We start from the raw sequence: 22,256 nt of genomic DNA, 5'->3' as shown, positions 1-22,256 counted from the left end.
ATATGAAGTTACTCAGAAATGTACTCCCTTGTTTATTTTGTCACACTGTATTAAGAGTGAACATGTGATAACAGAATCACTTCCAGTCCATTCCTATACTTGCAAAAGTGCTTGTACCTTGATACCGCTGCATGCAATTATAGTTCCTTATATCTTGTCCCATAGTCGCACTCATCTGCTGGTAGAAATTCTGCCTTTTGGCATTGTTTTAATCAAAGTACTTACTCTTTTTAGTTATATTGCCTCCCTTGTAAGTTCACTGTTGGCTTTGCTGAAAAGCTGACTGCTGAGTTAGTGATGAGATGAGACCCATCCGAAGGACGCAACCTTTCCAACGAGAACATACAATACAAGAGTGTGCAAGGGCTGTGCTGTCATTGTCTTTAACACAGAAGGCATTGCTGAGTCAAACAGGTGGCAGAGGAAACCAAGAATGATTGTTGGTCCAAAATTACTGAACTAACATGAGGTGTTAGACATGTTGCTGATTATGGTTACATTCTGAAATCAAAATGTTCTGACTTCGATTAAACCCTGATCACTTAATCAGCCTTTCTTTTATTGAAGTCAACCTTCGATTTTAGAATGCAAACATATTTTAATTTCCTGTCATGAGTTTAACAGATGTGTATTAAAACATGTTTTGGATTTTTGCCACTCATCTACAAAATGTTTGAGAATTGAGAGCATTGTTGTAACTGTGTGTCATGATATTACAGACACAGACTACAATGTAACTGTTGTCTTTGATTCAACTGGCCCCTTTAATCCGCCCTTCAGCAGGAACACAGCTTCCCTGGTCTCCATACCTATCAAGGGACCTTATTTATTACACACAATAGTTGATCTTATTTATACACACTATTACCATGCGTTTCCACTTGGGAAGGGGACAGGGTGATGGAGGGACAGGACACAGAGACAGGAGAAGAACAAAACAGTACTAAAGAAACAAAGAGAGTCCATGTTGTAGCAAGTGATTCAAAAGCCATCAGTACAACACAGTTTAATCCCTTTGGCTAAAGTTGCTGACAGTGGATAACCCTTTAAAATGGCCCCTGTCATGCCTCGTGGTATAGGAGCGCCCCCCCAGCATGTTAGTAAAGATTTGTGCTTTCAAGCGGGCCAGTTCCACACGCACAAATTCGGCCACAGGACTGAATCCCCTTAGCTGCCCCAAACCCACAGACCACTTCTCTTTATACGCCGGTGAGCAGGCCAAAGCTGAACAAGGTCAGTAATATATGATGAGTAGCTTGCGTCGATGGCGAGATAGTGATTAGATGACAGTGTCAATCAAAACCTGAATCTTGAACTAAAACTGTTGATGTAATAATTTTAGCTTGAAATTGGCCCTTTTTTTGGTGTGTTGATTATCAGTTCACTGAATTATTCAGTGATAATATGTCTGGAAATGTATTATTTAGTTAATTGTCATACACTTAATCTGTTTACCTTCATGAACACAGAATTATTTTTCTCTGTGATAACTTGATTGACCAATAAATGTGTTAATTCAATTTTATGGAGGGTATAAAAAAAAGATTAGGATATTTACCACACTTAGTAGGCCTATGTGTAATTCATACATTGAGAAGATGTATAATGTACAGATGTTGGAATGCAGGATTGACAACACCATTCAGAGTTGTATAGCAACGTAAGCATAGGAGTCACTGTACATGATGTGATATTTCTTCACACCAGAGGAACCTGACCCAGTCTGCTGTAGCCTGCAGAGTACAGAGGGACCAACCAGTCACATCATGATTGAAGCTGACCGAGAGCTATCAGCCATGGTGCAGGATATATGGGATAAAGATGTCAACAGACTGAAACCAGGGACAGACTACCGGATCTCTCTGCAGGTAGCAAAACTGAAAACGATCCAAATGGCACTACTGTATGTGGATGTTTAAAAAATATATATATATACACATCATTCCCGTGACAAATTGTACAGAGGCGTTTTACTCCAAATGAACTAATGGATGTTTTTGCACAACATCCTGAGGCCACAAGCATTGTTTGATGAGGAAGGTCAGAGCACATTGAACAAATCTAGACCTCTAAAATGCTCTAGATTGTTGCTCTGTGGTGTCTTTCAGAAGGACACAATAGCATGTTAGACACTGTGCCACAGACAGAGAGCTGCCACAGACAGACAGAGAGAGAGAATGCAAGTCAAGTGAAAACATGCTGCTGTTGTTAGAATTGCCTGGCTCTCATAAACAAAACACCGGAGTTGCAGCTTTATAGGGCACTGGGGTCATGTTTCTTTTCCATCAAGGGGTTACAATGTAAAAAATATATATATATATTTATTCCTGGATCATTGGTGCGAGTGCTTAGACATTTGGAATACTGTATGTAACTGATTTGCTCTTCCTCCTCTGCTGTGCTTTGTGCAGGGGAAAGCTGGGCCTGTGAATGCTGACATGAATGATGACATGAATGATGACAATGATGGAGCCGGATATCCTCTGTTCTCATTTGTCGATGAACGCATTTTCAAAAAGGAGTCTTTCTTAGGTAAGGGCCTGACGTGTGAGGGTTAGAGCTTTGGGATCAACTTTTGCCTTCAACCATGCAGTTTCCTGTGTGTTATCATTATTTTCCTTTTGAAATTCTGCCATATTTGCAATGTATTACATAAGCAGAGAGTAGCAAGAGTTCGAGTGTAATTGAACAAAGTGGCGATTTTAGCATGAAGATCTTGGTGAAGCAAACTCATTTTTTTTTAATGCATGCCAGCAAAGCCACAACACTAACAATACATTAATTGCACTATAACAGTGACAAGCGGTGCCCACAAACTGTTAGGGCCTACATAAAGCTGTCCCAACAGCAGAGCTTTCTTTCCAATACCAAGGAGTGAATCCTTACCACTGCTACACCTGGCTATCGGCATAGCCTTGTCTGGCAGCGAAACAGTTAGTTTAGCCTTGTTTACTGCATTTTTTTAAAAACATAGCTGATATGGCTGACTTGCTTAAACAAATGTGGGTTGTGGCATAAGGGAAGAATGAGCGGATAAGAGGCAATCTGTAATTTCGATTAAGACATTAATGAGCGAGCTAAGACGGACTTAGTCAATATAAATATTTGTTCAACACTTTTGAAATGTAAACGACAGATTTCAGAACATGGGCTATTCTTACAGTATTCTCCCTGTACACCAAGTCAGAACCATAGGATAAATAAAGGGGGCATATAAGCAAACAATGAAAGCTCTTACAATATTCAATTATGATATTTTTCTAAAACAGGCTATCGGCTACACGTGCAACACCAAGTCAGAACAGTAAGGGACAAAGGGAAAGGGGGAAAGGGACAACATTATTAGGGTGAGGCACATGGGCCACTAACAGTTTACTACACAACATACACCTAGTATTACTTTCTTAGCTACAGTATACAGTGGGGCAAAAAAGTATTTAGTCAGCCACCAATTGTGCAAGTTCTCCCACTTAAAAAGATGAGAGAGGCCTGTCATTTTCATCGTAGGTACACTTCAACTATGACAGACAAAATGAGAAAAAAAATCCAGAAAATCACATTGTAGGATTTTAAATGAATTTATTTGCAAATTATGGTGGAAAATAAGTATTTGGTCAATAACAAAAGTTTATCTCAATACTTTGTTATATACCCTTTGTTGGCAATGACAGAGGTCAAACGTTTTCTGTAAGTCTTCACAAGGTTTTCACACACTGTTGCTGGTATTTTGGCCCATTCCTCCATGCAGATCTACTCTAGAGCAGTGATGTTTTGGGGCTGTTGCTGGGCAACACGGACTTTCAACTCCCTCCAAAGATTTTCTATGGGGTTGAGATCTGGAGACTGGCTAGGCCACTCCAGGACCTTGAAATGCTTCTGACTGTTCAAAACGTATTTCACCAGTCGGAGCTAGTTTTTTTCAGAGTTTCCAGTTGTCTTGAACTCACTGAAGTCCGATATTTCTGAGTTTCCAGTTGTTTTGGACGTGGTAGAAGTCACCTGGATTCACAGCATGGCCAATGTATTCAACCTTTTCTGTCCCATGGTATTGCATGTGAATGTTTATCCTTTTAAGCTTGGAAAAGAGACCCTTCAACACAGACTTGGACTACAAACCCTCTCCACTGAATAGAAGGCTAGTGATTGCTTTGCAACGCTTGCAGTTAGCCACCGATTCCTTCCAAAACACTCAATGTTGGATTTGCAATTTCTGACTTGTTGTATAATGTTTATTTCCAATGGCCGATGAGCACCGATACGATATATCTATAATTTATCTTCATATGACAAGGATTGAAGAATTTGCCAGTAGATTGTCAACTTGATTCATGACTTGATTCGATGACTGCTTGTCTAGCTTGCTAGCTAAGATTTTGAAGGTATGATGTTGACATGATCAGTCCAATCAAAGCTACCGGTAGATATAACGTGAGCTGACATCATTTTATCTGATGCCAATGGCCTTAAGCCTTCTTGGATGGGCACTTCTAATGTAAATCTATGCAGCACCCAAGGGGCTTGAATTTTCGAGCTCTCCCCTGTAGATTTTTGCAGTGATGCCAATTATGGTGTAACTAGAGAACATTACCAACCGCTGGCTGCCCTACAACCACAGAAAGCACTGAGCTAGGCTCAAACACCTGCATTTTTTATCTGCCTTACTCAAGAAATCAAAAAAGAGACCATGTTTGTATGCAGCTTTATTAACTCAATTATGTATTTTTTTATATTGTTTGCAAACTGATATGTGACACGTACTAATACCAAAATAACATGCAAAACTGGCAACAAAACAGGTGGGGCTCAGCCCTACCTGAATGATGGGTCACCCTGATTGAACATGATACAACAGGATGTGTACTGAGTTCAGTGGGAGTGGATAGACAACACAAACTAGTCCTGTCAGCAAACATGTCCACATTGGCACGATGTAGGCCCAGTGTGGGCTAAAATATTGGCCTCATGTAGGCTGCCCACATTGGGCCGATGTGCCTTTAACCCATAAACTCCACATTGGCCCCAGGGCAGGTGGGCGCAAGGGCAGGTCTCACATCACTTGAAATAAGCCCACCCTTTTGGATCGGCTGCAAGTTACATTGTATCAGAAAGATAACAAAGTTGTTACTGTCATACATATTTCTACCAGAGAAAAATCTGTTTATCTTATGTCATATGCACTTATCTAAGGTTGCGTTTACACAGGTAGTCCGATCCTTATCTTTTTTCCACCAATTAGCCTTTTTACTAATCACAACAGATCTTTTCACATCAGATCTTTTTCTAAGCTGATCTGATTAGTCAGATGACCAATTAGTGAAAGCAAGAACAGAATTGGTCTGCCTGTGTAAACACAGCCACTTCATCACTGGCAGTGTACAATGTACATTTTTTGTTGATTTCACACAACAGAACACTTAAACTGGAATAACACTCAGTAATGGTTGCACAAAAATAACTTGTGAACTTATAGCTATACGTTTATAACTGGAAAAAATAGAATTAAAAGATAATTGGCTGTAAAGTTCTGAACCCTCATTGGTTTGAATGGTGTCAGCCATTTTTATCTTTATTATGTTTTACTTAACAACATGAAATGGGGTATTTGTACACCACGCATGCAAATATTCTAATGAGCCCCTACTTCTACATTATGTTGTGGGCTTGCCTGTGCTGGGCTTGGTGTAGACTAGCTTGTGCTGGGCTTGGTGTAGGCTAGCCTGTGCTGGGCTTGGTGTAGACTAGCCCGTGTTGGTCTGGTGTGGGCTTGGTGTGGGCTAGCCCATGTTGGTTATGGTGTGGGGTGGCCCATGTTGGGCTGGTGTCCACTAGTTTGCTGGGTTGGTGTAGGCTAGCCCGTGTCGGGCTGGTTTGGACTTGGTGTGGGCTAGGCCATGTTGTGATTGTTGTGGGCTAGCCCATGTTGGGCTGATTTGGGCTTTGTGGGATAGCCCCTGCCCACCTTGCCCAACAAATACCCACATGGGGCCAATGAGGTCATGTTTGCTGGGATCTTACAAGATCAGAACACACGCTACACTCTAAACTAAACTGAATGTCTTCTTCCAGCCTTTATCTCTCTACTGGATAACTATGAAAGTGATACGGGTGAGCCTGAGATTGTAACCCCAGAGGAGGAAGCAGAAAACCACAAGTTTCTGGACTGCATGCTTCGAACGCCCACCATGAAGGTACCAGTTAAAACATATGGTGGAGAGGTCGATAAAAAGAAAACTGTATTTATTTGATCAGATGAAAAGGAACATAAGTCAAATCACAGATACATTTGATCAGAAAAAGTTATATTTTTATTTTTAAATGTATGTGACATCAATTTACAGGGAGAACCATGGCCAAATTGGAACGTCAACAGCGAAAGTGAGTCAATCAACATCCCATGATTGAAATTGTCTTCATATGTTTCTCTCATTTTTAGATTGCACATAAGTACCTAGTAGAGAAACAGCTCTCCCCAGAGGGATTACCGGAATTCAAGAAGCAGCTCTACCGTATCTGGTTTGAGCTGTACGCCAGACGAGGAGCTAGCAAGTGGGTGGAACTCTCCTCTACGTAACTATTACTTTTCAGATGTCAAAATAATTCATCATTATGCTGCTAAATGTTTTCTCCTCCCTGGTTAGGGTTAGGCTCAGTCAATATATAATCCATTCACAATTAGAGAAAGCTGTATCATCACCTCAGACTCTCTTTTCCTTTGTCTTTATGCCAGTCTATTCAAATGGCAAAGAGTGTGGACGTGCAGCTCAAGATTGGACTCGAGTCTGACTCAAGCCACACATTTGATTATTTGAGACTTGACTTGGCAGGAAAGAACTTGAAACTTGACTTGGACTTGGAGCCTCAAGACTCGGGACTCGATTTTGACTTGAGACTGATGACTCGAAAGGATTGTTTAAAAATGCCTGTTTCTGTACCGCTTTGTCAGAATTGTATATCTTATTTTACTGTATGAGACAAATGGAAATGGCCTGCCGCTATTTCATTCAATGAGTAGAGGAAAGACAGCTACTTGAACATTAGTTCATCTTCTCTGATAGAGTTCAGTGTGTCAAATCGGAGGGTCTGTTGTCCCGGCCTCTGGCAGTCTCTATGGGGGTGCCACAGGGTTCAATTCTTGGACCAACTCTCTTCTCTGTATACATCAATTATGTCGTTCTTGATGCTGGTGAGTCTCTGATCCACCTCTACGCAGACGACACCATTCGGTAAACTTCTGGCCCTTCTTTTGACACTGTGTTAACAACCCTCCAGGCGAGCTTCAATGCCATACAACTCTCCTTCCGTGGCCTCCAATTGCTCTTAAATACAAGTAAAACTAAATGCATGCTCTTCAACCGATCGCTGCCTGTACCTGCCCGCTTGTCCAACATCACTACTCTGGACGGTTCTGACATAGAATATGTGGACAACTACAAATACCTAGATATTTGGTTAGACTGTAAACTCTCCTTCCAGACTCACATCAAACATCTCCAATCCAAAGTTAAATCTAGAATTGGCTTCCTATTTCGCAACAAAGCATCCTTCACTCATGCTGCCAAACATACCCTTGTAAAACTGACCACCCTACCAATCCTCGACTTCGGCGATTTACAAAATAGCCTCCAATACCCTAGTCAATAAATTAGATGCAATCTATCACAGTGCCATCCGTTTAGTTACCAAAGCCCCATATACTACCCACCACTGCGACCTGTACGTTCTCGTTGGCTGGCCCTCGCTCCATACTCGTCGCCAAACCCAATGGCTCCAGGTCATCTACAAGACCCTGCTAGGTAAAGTCCCCCCTTATCTCAGCTCGCTGGTCACCATAGCATCACCCACCTGTAGCACGCGCTCCAGCAGGTATATCTCTCTGGTCACCTCCAAAACCAATTCTTCCTTTGGCCGCCTCTCCTTCCAGTTCTCTGCTGCCAAAGACTGGAACGAACTACGAAAATCTCTGAAACTGGAAATACTTATCTCCCTCACTAGCTTTAAGCACCAGCTGTCAGAGCAGGTCACAGATTACTGCACCTGTACATAGCCCATCTATAATTTAGCGCAAACAACTACCTCTTTCCCTACTGTAATTTATTTATTTTGCTCCTTTGCACCCCATTATTTCTATCTCTACTTTGCACATTCTTCCACTGCAAATCAACCATTCCAGTGTTTTACTCGCTATATTGTATTTACTTTGCCACCATGGCCTTTTTTGCCTTTACCTCCCTTATCTCACCTCACTTGTTTTACTCCATGTGTAACTCAGTGTTGTTGTATCTGTCGAACTGCTTTGCTTTATCTTGGCCAGGTCACAATTGTAAATGAGAACTTTTTCTCAACTTGCCTACCTGGTTAAATAAAGGTGAAATAATTTATTTTTATTTTTAAATAGTCATTATATCTAGGGGAAAAAATTACCAAATGAAACTAGAGGCTAGGGACTTGGGAAAAAAACACTTGTTACTCGACTCGACTTGACTTGAGATTACTATGCATGATTTGGACTTGATTTGAGATTACTATGCATGATTTGGACTTGATTTGAGATTACTATGCATGATTTGAACTTGATTTGAGATTACTATGCATGATTTGGACTTGATTTAAGATTACAATGCATGACTTGGACTTGATTTGCACTTAGCTTTGTTTATTCCTCGGGGGAGAAGGAGAGTAGTCTATTATTTTCAGTAGTTAACACTTATACTGTATGTTAACGTGCAGATTGTGCTGTAATTTCATCATGTGCACTACCACTCAAGTGGTGGATGAGCTTCCATTAGACCTGCCCAATATCATCCCTTCAGAAAGAGGGTGTAAAATCAGTAGTCTGTGTTCCAGCCTCATGATGTTCTCCCATGTTCCTCCAGGCCAGACTCCTCAGGGTTTGAGCATGTCTTTGTCGGAGAGACCAGAGGGGGCCGCACAGTCATCGGCTTTCATAACTGGATTCAGTTGTATTTGCAAGAAAAGCTGGGACACATTGATTACAAAGGCTACAGTGTGAACGCAAATTCCCCCCAGGTTAGATTAAAAAAATACTGAAATTATGAATGTATCTTTTGATTATCATGTTGAATCAGTTGTGTGACTGTGATGCGATGGTAGTTAACATTTCCAGGGCATTTCTTTGGAAATTATGTGAGAACTTTCAAACCTATTGAATGACTGTCCCATGGGTGTAGGCCTGTATGTCTTTATTGTTGTCTCTCTCTTCTCTCTTTTATTTAAAAACCAGCCTGACGAGAACAAGCATATCCTGGCACTACAGTTCAGTTGGAAGAATGGAATTAAACCCAAAGGCAGCATCTTCGTTGGTGTCAGTCCTGAATTTGAGTTTGCCCTTTATACCCTGTGTTTCCTGGTCTCACCCAATGAGCGTGTCAAAGTGTTCTTCAGTATCTATGAGGTGGATATTGTCTGTCACCACTACAACCAGAAGCATATTGGCACAACTTACCCTGTTCTTGTGAAATATCAAAATGAACCAAAAAAACAATAAAACTAATCAAACAGGACTCAAATACACTCTCACCCAAGTGTCATGAGTATTGTTTTAGTCTTTTTGTATTTTTAAATAAAGATACAATACATCTTACAAGAATACGTGTTATGTTGCTGTATTCATTATTGCTGAACTAAAAGAACTGGCAGCACAGCATGTCATCTTCGAGGTAACCTCTATTATTATTTCACCTTTCAAGTTTTTGAATAGTGGAATACAGTGAGTAGGCTACACATAGTATTGCCACTCTAAGCCAAAATGTACAATAACTGGAATATGGATGGTTATTATTTTACTGTCAATGCCTGTGTTTTTGTGGGGGCAGTACAGTAAAGAGCTGATGCGTGACCTAGTTTTGGGAGTATTGACGTAACATGCTCGCAGAGAAAGAGGGGAGGGACTTGAGCAGACAGCGTCCCAATAGTTTATGTTTCCGTTATACCTTTTGTATTGAATACATTGACAATCGCTTGTTTAAATTCAAATATTTGAGTCTGTTCATATTAGGATGTCTGAGCCGTGTGCTAGATATCAGCAGGTGAGTAAAAAAGTTTATCGTGTTTGTTTCAGCTAGCAAGCATTAGCTAACTGTGGTTTGTTTACTAAGAAACACGGGTAATGGGTTGGATCTAGGCCTCATTGTTTTGTGAAGGCACCATGACTGCAACGTCAGTTTACAAGTTAATATCAACACGTCATGATGCTTTATAGCTAAATTAAAATTCTAGTCATTTTTGTTGGTTAGCAATACATTTGATTTAACATGGTCAATATTTGTAGGTGATGTTTTGACTTGATGTTTTGACTTGCTAACTAACACTCGCTCCTCCAACCCTGTCCTTGGAAAGCTTACCCTCCTGTAAGTTTTCGCTCCAACTCCAGTTGTAACTAACCTGGTTTATTTTGTCAACCAGTTCATTATTAGAAGCAGGTGTGCTAGATTATGGTTGGAGAGCCCTGCACTAGCTAGCTACTCAATAGGCGATTAACCTCAACTCCACGTTTTACGATGGAGTTGAGCAGCGACTAGGTTGTGCTGACAGGACTGGAGCGCAGACATCGCATAACAATACGTTTTTATTCAAAACGACTCATTTCGGCACGTAAAAAGAACCCAATATTACACACGTTCTGTGTAATTGCTGGTTAGTGGTTACTCTAAGTGCATAAATCCGTAGTTCGTTTATGAGAAAAACTTAATTATATTTGACCTCTGAGCTCAAATCCGCCGACACTAGTCGCCGCTCAACTCCATCATAAATCGTGGTGTTGAGTTTTAGTCAGCTAGTGTAACAGATTTCCCACGAAGACACTATGTAATCGTATTTCGTAAGTCTCTTGTGTTGTCTTTTTAAAGAAATAACTAGTCAGCCAGCGACTACAGTTAATTGGTGTTTATTCTGACAATGGCTGTAGATTCGTGATTCATGCGTGCATGAAAATATCAGACTGGGTATTTTGTAATCAAACATAACAATGACAAAAATAGTATACAATACATGTAAGTATCTGACGATTGACACAAGGAAGCACATTAGATGTACAGGACAAGATGACATTAAGTGTACAAAACATTAAACACCTTCCTAATATTGAGTTGCACCCCTTTTCCCCCTGAGAACTGCTTCAATTCGTCAGGGCATGGACTCTACAAGGTTTCATAAGCTTTCCACGGGGATGCTGGCCCACGTTGACTCCAATGCTTCCCACAGTTGTCAAGTTGGCTGGATGTCCTTTGGGTGGTGGACCAGTCTAAATAAACACAGGAAACTTGAGCGTGATAAACCCAGTAGTGTTTCAGTTCTTGACACACTCAAACCGGTGCACCTACTGCCATAACCCATTCAAAGGCATTTAAATATTTTGTCTTACCGATTCACCCTCTGAATGTCACATATACATTTACATTACATTTACATTTAAGTCATTTAGCAGACGCTCTTATCCAGAGCGACTTACAAATTGGTGCGTTCACCTTAAGACATCCAGTGGAACAGCCACTTTACAATAGTGCATCTAAATCTTTTAAGGGGGGTGAGAAGGATTACTTTATCCTATCCTAGGTATTCCTGAAAGAGGTGGGGTTTCAGGTGTCTCCGGAAGGTGGTGATTGACTCCGCTGTCCTGGCGTCGTGAGGGAGTTTGTTCCACCATTGGGGGGCCAGAGCAGCGAACAGTTTTGACTGGGCTGCGCAGGAACTGTACTTCCTCAGTGGTAGGGAGGCGAGCAGGCCAGAGGTGGATGAACGCAGTGCCCTTGTTTGGGTGTAGGGCCTGATCAGAGCCTGGAGGTACTGAGGTGCCGTTCCCCTCACAGCTCCGTAGGCAAGCACCATGGTCTTGTAGCGGATGCGAGCTTCAACTGGAAGCCAGTGGAGAGAGCGGAGGAGCGGGGTGACGTGAGAGAACTTGGGAAGGTTGAACACCAGACGAGCTGCGGCGTTCTGGATGAGTTGTAGGGGTTTAATGGCACAGGCAGGGAGCCCAGCCAACAGCGAGTTGCAGTAATCCAGACGGGAGATGACAAGTGCCTGGATTAGGACCTGCGCTGCTTCCTGTGTGAGGCAGGGTCGTACTCTGCGGATGTTGTAGAGCATGAACCTACAAGAACGGGCCACCGCCTTGATGTTAGTTGAGAACGACAGGGTGTTGTCCAGGATCACGCCAAGGTTCTTAGCGCTCTGGGAGGACACAATGGAGTTGTCAACCGTGATGGCGAGATCATGGAATGGGCAGTCCTTCCCGGGAGGAAGAGCAGCTCCGTCTTGCCGAGGTTCAGCTTGAGGTGGTGATCCGTCATCCACACTGATATGTCTGCCAGACATGCAGAGATGCGATTCGCCACCTGGTCATCAGAAGGGGAAAGGAGAAGATTAATTGTGTGTCGTCTGCATAGCAATGATAGGAGAGACCATGTGAGGTTATGACAGAGCCAAGTGACTTGGTGTATAGCGAGAATAGGAGAGGGCCTAGAACAGAGCCCTGGGGGACGCCAGTGGTGAGAGCGCGTGGTGAGGAGACAGATTCTCGCCACGCCACCTGGTAGGAGCGACCTGTCAGGTAGGACGCAATCCAAGCGTGGGCCGCGCCGGAGATGCCCAACTCGGAGAGGGTGGAGAGGAGGATCTGATGGTTCACAGTATCGAAGGCAGCCGATAGGTCTAGAAGGATGAGAGCAGAGGAGAGAGAGTTAGCTTTAGCAGTGCGGAGGGCCTCCGTGATACAGAGAAGAGCAGTCTCAGTTGAATGACTAGTCTTGAAACCTGACTGATTTGGATCAAGAAGGTCATTCTGAGAGAGATAGCGGGAGAGCTGGCCAAGGACGGCACGTTCAAGAGTTTTGGAGAGAAAAGAAAGAAGGGATACTGGTCTGTAGTTGTTGACATCGGAGGGATCGAGTGTAGGTTTTTTCAGAAGGGGTGCAACTCTCGCTCTCTTGAAGACAGAAGGGACGTAGCCAGCGGTCAGGGATGAGTTGATGAGCGAGGTGAGGTAAGGGAGAAGGTCTCCGGAAATGGTCTGGAGAAGAGAGGAGGGAATAGGGTCAAGCGGGCAGGTTGTTGGGCGGCCGGCCGTCACAAGACGCGAGATTTCATCTGGAGAGAGAGGGGAGAAAGAGGTCAGAGCACAGGGTAGGGCAGTGTGAGCAGAACCAGCGGTGTCGTTTGACTTAGCAAACGAGGATCGGATGTCGTCGACCTTCTTTTCAAAATGGTTGACGAAGTCATCTGCAGAGAGGGAGGAGGGGGGGAGGGGGAGGAGGATTCAGGAGGGAGGAGAAGGTGGCAAAGAGCTTCCTAGGGTTAGAGGCAGATGCTTGGAATTTAGAGTGGTAGAAAGTGGCTTTAGCAGCAGAGATAGAAGAGGAAAATGTAGAGAGGAGGGAGTGAAAGGATGCCAGGTCCGCAGGGAGGCGAGTTTTCCTCCATTTCCGCATATAGACAATCCATGTCTCAAGACTTAAAAATCCTTCTTTAAACTGCCTTCTACCCGTCATCTAAACTGATTGAAGTGGATTTGACAAGTAAATTAATAAGGGATCATAGCTTTCACCTGGATTTACATGGTCAGTCTGTCATGGAAAGAGCAAGTGTACCTTATGTTTTGTACACTCCGTCTATGTTGATGGCTGTTGTCGTAACTTTGTATTGATTAATGTGACGACTGCTGCACATCAAATGATTAATGGTTTACAATTACGTGATTCAATTAATTAACCTGGAGCACCATGCAAAGGTTTTGGCTTTATTGGGTTGATTATTATTATTTGATTATTTATTTACTAACAAGCTAAAATGATAATGTAAGATACACACAGTCTAGGCTATTGATTAGAACTTAGTATACTGAAACAGGTCCCTAGCGGGCCAACACAATATGACACGTTACACTAAATGGGGATTTCATAAGCGGGAGAAAGAGAGCGAGAGAAAAGCACACTTGTGTACATTTGTCAACTATGCTGATTTTAACCCTAACCTTGCCTCGAACTGCCGCTCTTATGGGTCAGAATATAATGATGTAATTACATGTTGAAGGTCTCCGATGGGGTGTCTCTTCGTGGACCGGGTTCCCGACTTCTCTGATGACCTCACGTCTTCGGTTACCGGGTATAGCTCTGTTTGTCCTCACAATGTCAGTGTCCTTTCTCTTAGTGGTCTTTTTCCTCACACTTGCTCTGAAAAGGGTTCTTCGGAGGACAGCTAATCAGCAGTGTAGATGGTTCCAGCATTGGAATGAAAGCAGTGTAGACGCATGATTCTTTGGAGAGTGGTAACTGGGTGGTCCTGCTTGAATTCACCCTCTTAGACACAGCTACTCATCCGTGGCATAGATTGTAAAAAGGTTCCTTTGTCTTCTTCAACCTCATGTTGAATTTTGGTTTTACAACTAATTCGAACCTTGGCTGCAGCCCGTGGTCAATTACATGGAACCCAAACGCGTGCGCCATCGTCCATACGTTTATTTTGTCCCCCACCCCACCAAACGTGATCACGACACGCAGGTTAAAATATCAAAACTAACTCTGAACCAATTACAATAATTTGGGGACAGGTCGAAAAGCATTAAACATTTATGGCAAGCTAGCTTGCTGTTGCTAGCTAATTTCTCCTGGGATATAAACATTGAGTTGTTATTTTACATGAAATGCACAAGGTCGTCAACTCCGAAAATTTATCCACACAAACGGGCAACCGAATCTAGTCATCCTCCTTCCAGGCTTTTTCCTCTCTGGACTTTATATTGCGATTGGCAACTTTCATAAATTAGGTGCATTACTGCCACCGACCTCATTCGTCTTACAGTCACCCACGTGAGTATAACCAATGAGGAAATGGCACGTGGGTACCTGGTTCTATAAACCAATGAGGAGATGGGAGAGGCAGGACTTGCAGCGCGATCTGCATCACAAAAATAACTGACTTCTATTTTAGCCCTTGGCAACGCAGACGCTCGTTGGCGCACACAATAATTGAATAATATAGATTTCTACATTTATTTTGCAACGCTCGCACACGTAAGCAGTGTAGTCAGGGTATTAGTCTGCTATGTTAATTCTTAACTCACATGTTTTATACCCTTGGGTCAGAAATGGGCGTTTCCGCCTCTAGGCAAGTTCTCTGGGCGTAACTAGTTACGAGGCAAGGTCTGGATTTTACTCAGATCCAATTTAGACAACTAACTTCACATTTCGTCTTTACAAAACATCTTTGATCTGGACATTTTCCACACAACGTACAGTATGCAAACATCAAGTACATAGTGCGAACTCTTCAAGTTACAACGTTTTCATTATAACGTCGTCATTTAACTTTTAATAACATAACAAAAACAACGTTCATTTTCGTGTTTCATCTATCGTCACTACTACCGTTTTGGTTGACGAAACATATTGTCCCAAAGTCCATTTATTGTATGTTACTGTTCAGAGGTAGATTCTCCATAGGCCCATCATACATTCCATCCCTCCATACTGACAGAAGGGATTTTTCTGCCTTAAGATTTACAATGGGTGGGAGTTGTCATAACCCCCCCACCACCATACCTTTCGATCTCTTCCCCGCTGGTGGGTGTGAGAGATATCTCAGTAGGATTATGGTCCACGGTAACCAGACCCGAACAGGCCAGTCATGACACTGTAGATCCGTGATTCATCTGTTAGCATGGAAATAACTGAATTAGCAGGGGCTAATGCGATTGTTACAATTTAAAGCATGCTAGCTCGCTCTTACAGCAATAACATACAAAAGCACATCCCAGGTAGCCCCCAATATCTAACAGGTACCGTGCACACACCATATATACTGAACAAAAATATAAACGCAACAATTTAAAAATAATCTCTCAATTGAAATACATTTAAGTCTAATCTATGGACTGGGAATGCAGATATGCATCTGTTGGTCACAGATACCTTAAAATAAATGGTCCTGGGCCTCCCGGGTGGCGCAGTGGTTAAGAGCGCTGTACTGCAGTGCCAGCTGCGCCACCAGAGACTCTGGGTTCGCGCCCAGGCTCTGTCGTAACCGGCCGCGAACGGGAGGGCGACGCACAATTGGCCTAGCGTCGTCCGGGTTAGGGAGGGTTTGGCCGGTAGGGAAATCCTTGTCTCATCACGCACCAGCGACTCCTGTGGCGGGCCGGGCGCAGTGCGCGCTAACCAAGGTTGCCAGGTGCACGGTGTTTCCTCCGACACATTGGTGCGGTTGGCTTCCGGGTTGGATGGCGCTGTGTTAAGAAGCAGTGCGGCTTGGTTGGGTTGTGTATCGGAGGACACATGACTTTCAACCTTTGTCTCTCCCGAGCCCGTACGGGAGTTGTAGCGATGAGATAAGATGGTAGCTACTAAAACAATTGGATACCATGAAATTGGGGAGAAAAAGTGGTAAAATTCACAAAAAAATAAATAAACAAATGGGCCTCACAATGGGCCTCAGGACCTCGTCACAGTATTTCTGTGCATTCAAATTGCGGTTGATAACATGCAATTGTGTTGGTTGTCCATAGCTTATGCCTGCCCATACTTTTTTGTGTGTATATATGTATGTGGACACGCCTTCAAATTATTGGATTCGGCTATTTCAGCCACACCCGTTACTGACAGGTGTATAAAAATCAAGCATACATCCATGAAATCTCCATAGACAAACATTGGCAATAGAGTTGGCCTTACTGAAGAGCTGTGACTTTCAATGTGTCACTGTCATAGGATGCCACCTTTCCAACAAGTCAGTTTGTAAAATTTCTTCCCTGCTAGATCTGCCCGGTCAACAGTAAATGCTGTTTTTGTTAAGTGGAAACGTCTAGGAGCAACAACAGCTCAGCCGCAAAGTGGGAGGCCACACAAGCTCACAGAATGGGACCACTGAAGCGTAGAGCGTAAAAATTGTCTGGTTGCAACACTCACTACCGAGTTCCAAACTGCCTCTGGACGCAACGTCAGCACAATAATTGTTCATCTGGAGCTTCATGAAATGGCTTTCCATGGCCAAGCCGCCGCAACACAAGTCTAAGATCACAACGCCAAGTGTCGGTTGTCTGGAGTGGTGTAAAGCTCGCCATCATTGGACTCTAGAACATTGGAAACGCACCGTGTGGAGTGATGAATCACGCTTCACCATCTGGCAGTCTGACAGACAAATCTGGGTTTGGCGGATGCCAGGGGAACGCTACCTGCTCCAATTCATAGTGCCAACTGTAAAGTTTGGTCTGGGGCTGTTTTTCATGGTTCGGGCTAGGCTCCTTAGTTCCAGTGTAGGGCAATCTTAACGCTACAGCATACGTTGTGGCAACAGTTTGGGGCAGGCCCTTTCCTGTTTCAGCATGATAGTGCGCCTATGCACAAAGCGAGGTCCATACAGAAATGTTTTGTCTCGATCGGTGTGGAAGAACCCCATCAAACACCTTTGGGATGAATTGGAACTCCGACTGCGAGCCAAGCCTAATCGCCCAACATCAGTCCCCAACCTCACTAATGCTCTTGTGGCTGAATGGAAGCAAGTCCCCAAAGCAATGTTCCAACATCTAGTGGAAAGCCTTCCCAGAAGAGTGGAGGCTGTTAAAGCAGCAAAGAGGGGACCGACTCCATATTAATGTCCATGATTTTGGAATGAGATGTTCGACGAATAGATGTCCACATACTTTTGGTCATGTAGTGTACATTCCTTATGTTTCCAAAACCGTACCGCAAGTGATGGGTGTTAATGTTTTAGGGCGAGCACCAGGGCACTTAATAAAAAGATGCCTTCATCAATAAGCGGTAAAGGTAGTTGGCGTCTGTGAATGGACTAACCAGGTAGCTAGGTGAAGTCTATTGAGGGCTAGTGCAATATCCTCCATGAATTTGATCCCTTTATCTCCCATTACATCTAGTTTTAGTGTAAGTAGGAAACTGATGACTGCCCTTATCAACAATATTAGCTCATTATCACAAGTGACATTCTTTGGTGCGATTTCTACCATTTTATACAGTGTAGCTGACAGCTGGCCCCATCTATGGACTGTATTTCTCTGCCTGAACTCACCAATATTCTGGAGCCTAATCCTCTTGGAAGTTAGTAATGAGTTAACATGACAACTGATGGGCCTGCATACTGATACAAAATAGTATAAACATTTATTGGGGGGGGGGGGGGGGGGGTTGAAGAGGACAACAATCTCTGTTATACAACCAAAATGGAGAACAGTGGGTGCCATTTTGTTACATGAGTAGCTAGGTCATGTGCGGTCTGATCAAAGAGTAATGCTGAACCAGAGATGAAAGAGGAAGTAAAACATCCCACTTGCTCATTTTTTTCTGGTTCAATGAAAGTCAATGAACTAAGCAGACCAGACCTAGCTGCTATTGAATTGGTGCTATGGGAGAACCACCCCATTAACAAGCAGACCAGAACTTGAACATTTCTTCAATGATAAACAGCCTGAGTAAGACATTGTTATTTATCCACTGTCTTTGGCTGAATCCTAGCGTGACCCTGTAAGAGGGAAAATGCCATCTCAACGTCGACCTTGTGCAGCGGGCGACCGTCCTATCTCATCTGACCACCGAACATTGGCCTTCATTTTCATTTAATTTCCTGACGATTCTACATGCTGAATCGCCATTGTTCATTGACACCCAACAGGTGATATATTGCGCACGTCCGGTGTTTGTTAGGACGTGTCTTGTCCATAAGTCTGCTATAATATGGAGTCGCCTGACCCTGTAGCTTAGCTAGCTTGTTTTCCTTAGGCTACATCTCAATAGTGCTTGGACTGATTTCTTCTCTACGTCATGTTGACGTTGTCACGGTCATCTAGGCCTAACCAGTGTATTGACTCCTCCCCCCATGCAGCTGCCCAATGAAGAGGAGTCAGAGGAGGCTCTCCAGGTGGCAGCTGATGCCCCACCCCCTTACAGCAGCATTGCAGAAGAAAATGCAGGTAAAAGCACAATACACACACACATACACATCACAGTGCAGCACTATGGTTTGGCCTGGGAATCAATGTCCTTACCTTTACTCCAAGAGACATTGGACATTACACAGTCCAGAACTAGACTATGACCATCAAGTATCTTTGTTAGGACACAGAGGAGATTTCCCCTTCTAGCGTTAGGTTTACCTATGCTGTTACAGCAATTAGCCCACCATAAGGGGATAGATATCACTGAAGTGTAACACAGCAGCTTATGCTCTGCAATTTCACTTATTTATCTCTCTTAGCTTATTTTGACTACAAAGAAAATGGGGGTTTCCCCAATCCACCATCATACAACGTGGCCACAACGCTCCCTTCCTATGACGAGGCGGAGACAACCAAGGCTGAAGCCCTTGTTCCCTTGGTAGCTGGAAGGGTGAGTGTCCCACCGTTACAAACTCAACGTAATCCTCCCGTGTGGGTTTGCCAGACTATTTTATATATATATATTTATTTTTTAAAGGTGTGGCCGATCTCCCAACCAACCTCACTTCTGTTTTGTGTACTGTTTACATTTAGAGCTGGAGGTAGGCTAGTTTCTGAATATAACATCATGAACCCCATTGCATCTAATTGCATATAATATCAAAGCAAACCTGTTTAACTATGGTTGTGTGTGTAGATATACTGTACTCAGTCAGTATAGTGTATTGAAATGGTGAGTCATACATTGTCGGCAGACACCCTAATAATCACTGTCAGATATTGAGACTGCTCATCTATGCCCTCTAGTGGGAAATGTTTTGCCATACCTTGTCATCCCATTTAAATGACTGGTCTGTGTTTCTTTGCCACACAATGCTTGCCTTGCAAGCACAGGGAACAACTGGGGACTTTTGATGATGTACTAACTTGCTGTGCACTGGAGGTACAGTAATGGGGTGGAAGTGTGTGGAATGGAATAGTACCTTTAGGCAAAGATGTCGCAGTCATTTGCAGAGACCTGTCTGTCGACCTGTAGCGTATTAGTGGCGCATTTCCTGATAGCACATCAAATGTTATTCTTTCAACTAAATTGAAGCAGCTTTCCAGCTAAATGCCTTCTCCATCCACGACTTTAGAGAAATGCAAAGCGAAGGGTCAATGAAGAGAAGGAGTTGTGCTTTGTAGCGGGAGTGTTTCCTTTCTTGGTTGATATAGCCTTTTTTAATGGGATTTCCATCATAAAATGACTTGATAATGATCTCTACCGTATGTTTATCTCTATCTCTGCAGGATGAAGACTTTGTAGCCAGGGACGACTTTGAGGATGCAGACCAGCTGCGGATAGGGAACGATGGCATTTTCATGTTGACCTTTTTTAGTAAGTCACATCTTGAAGTAAGATCTTCTCCTTGTTTCGGACGGGGGTTGGTACACTACACAACAGCGAAATGAAGAACAGTCATGTAATGTATTTATTTCCCGATACAGGTATTTGATGGATCTGTGATGTGATCGTAGAATGTTATATTGTGAGGAGAAAGCCCATCCTAGTAGACCATATACACAGCCTCTTTCCCTCTCTTCCTCCACTTTAGTGGCCTTCCTTTTCAACTGGATCGGCTTCTTCCTGTCCTTCTGTCTGACCACGTCGGCAGCAGGCCGCTACGGGGCCATCTCTGGCTTCGGCCTGTCACTCATCAAGTGGATCCTCATTGTCCGGGTAAGATTTCCCTACCAACCCTCCCTGAGATGTAAAGGTGGTAGACAAAGGTTTCCCTGGTATTTATATACAACAAATAAATACTTCATTAGAATGATATGTAATGATATTTTGGTCAGAGTAGATTGTGGTTCCTTAACATAAAAAGCATCTAGTGGCAGGGATCTGATGGCAAAGCATCAGATCATGATCATGGGTTTCCCTCTTCCAGAGCCCAAGATCAATCACATTCATGGTTACTATGACCAGTTCACTTATCTTTTATGTTTGTGTGATTATTATTTATTCATTTTTCTCCCCAGTTCTCCACCTATTTCCCTGGGTACTTTGATGGGCAGTACTGGCTGTGGTGGGTGTTCCTGGTATTGGGTAAGTACAACCAGTTCTGTCTTTCTTATTTGTTGTACTAGACAAGTAAATACAGAAACATTGTAGCATTGGTGTAAAGGTATCTATTCAATGGATAGTGTGCATAAATCCAATACATTATGACAATGACCCTTATAGAAGAGTTAAAGCTGCAATATGTAACTTTTTGGGAGACTCAACCAAATTCGCATAGAAATGTGTGTTATAGAGGCGTCATTCTCATTGAAAGCAAGTCAAAGAAGCGGCATATGTGTTCTATGTGCACTTTCTATGCTTCTCGTTCTTAAGTTTTGTTTTTGCGTCTTTTACTTTTCAGTTTTGTACACCAGCTTCTAACAGCTAAAAATACAATATTTTTGGTTCTTGAGAATATATTTCAGTGGTTTAGACAGTACAATGGTTCTCTACATTGGCTGTGGTGGGTTTGTCACGAATTGAAATTAGGCGAACTATTCGAACCGGGAAATGGCAGAGGGATTTCGGCATAGTGTGTGTTTAAAGGTGCACTATCTTGTTTGTGCTGCTGGGAGTTGGGAAGTGCTAACCCAAAAAACATGATTGAAAAAGAAGAATAACTACTGTTAAATCCTGCTAAAATAACAGTGACCCTTATTGCCCCAATCTACTGTATTCTCTGTCCTCCAGGATTCTTGCTCTTCCTCAGAGGATCCATCAACTACGCCAAGATCCGTAAAATGGCAGACTCCTTTTCTAGTCTCCCGCGAACCAGAGTCCTTTTCATCTACTAAAAGGAGAAATCTGAACTCTTCTTTAGAAAAGTTCGCTATCTGGCCTCAACTCCATCACGAAAAACAGAGAGGAAACACCTCTTGTTTTGCTGCCGATAAATTGGACAAAATCATTTCTATGTCTCTTGATGTAAACTAGTGGATGCTGACAATTCTGTAACTATTCAATCATTAGTGGTTTATTTCAAGTGCTGTTTGGAATCAAGTCTGTGACGTATAAATAATGCTTAGACTAACCTGCACATTGACTCGGTACCGGTATCCCTGTATATATCCTCAGTATAGTTATTTTATTATATTTTATTTTTGTATTATTATTTTTTTACTTTAGTTTATTTAGTAAATATTTTCTTAACTGCATTGTTAAGGGCTTGTAAGTAAGCATTTCACGGTACGGTCGACACCTGTTGTATTTGGCGCATGTGATAAATAAAATTGGATTGTATTATCTGTTTAACAATGGCATGTACTGTTCCTGTTAAACAATAGGGGGCAGTCTTTGTCTTTTTCTCTGTCCTCTTGC

The 22,256-nt window shown here is 42.8% G+C and overlaps 2 protein-coding genes across 3 annotated transcripts; both read left to right on the top strand.

Annotated features, from left to right (window-relative positions):
• Nucleotides 1-24: 24 nt before the first annotated feature.
• endou2 (endonuclease, polyU-specific 2) lies at nt 25-9,607 on the top strand. 2 transcript variants are annotated; one of them, XM_029627042.2, is made up of 7 exons: nt 25-1,233; nt 1,708-1,868; nt 2,412-2,532; nt 6,067-6,188; nt 6,434-6,546; nt 8,874-9,027; nt 9,242-9,607. In XM_029627042.2, the coding sequence occupies exons 1-7, from the start codon at nt 1,095-1,097 to the stop codon at nt 9,503-9,505; spliced, it is 1,074 nt and encodes a 357-aa protein (XP_029482902.1). In that variant the 5' UTR covers nt 25-1,094; the 3' UTR covers nt 9,506-9,607. The 2 variants fall into 2 exon arrangements, with proteins under 2 accessions (XP_029482902.1, XP_064863273.1); XM_065007201.1 differs by having other exon boundaries at nt 6,434-6,567.
• Nucleotides 9,608-9,908: 301 nt separating this feature from the next.
• Nucleotides 9,909-21,926, top strand: LOC115105251 (NEDD4 family-interacting protein 1-like). Its single transcript, XM_029627041.2, has 7 exons — nt 9,909-10,046; nt 18,844-18,931; nt 19,216-19,346; nt 20,186-20,273; nt 20,491-20,615; nt 20,918-20,984; nt 21,630-21,926. Exons 1-7 carry the CDS (start codon nt 10,017-10,019, stop codon nt 21,731-21,733), a joined length of 633 nt encoding a protein of 210 aa, XP_029482901.1. The 5' UTR covers nt 9,909-10,016; the 3' UTR covers nt 21,734-21,926.
• Nucleotides 21,927-22,256: the final 330 nt, after the last annotated feature.

Source organism: Oncorhynchus nerka, linkage group LG22, assembly GCF_034236695.1.
Source record: "Oncorhynchus nerka isolate Pitt River linkage group LG22, Oner_Uvic_2.0, whole genome shotgun sequence".
NCBI lineage: Eukaryota > Metazoa > Chordata > Actinopteri > Salmoniformes > Salmonidae > Oncorhynchus > Oncorhynchus nerka.
Note: the sequence above shows the minus strand (reverse complement) of the source record. Positions and strands in the feature narration are given on the sequence as shown.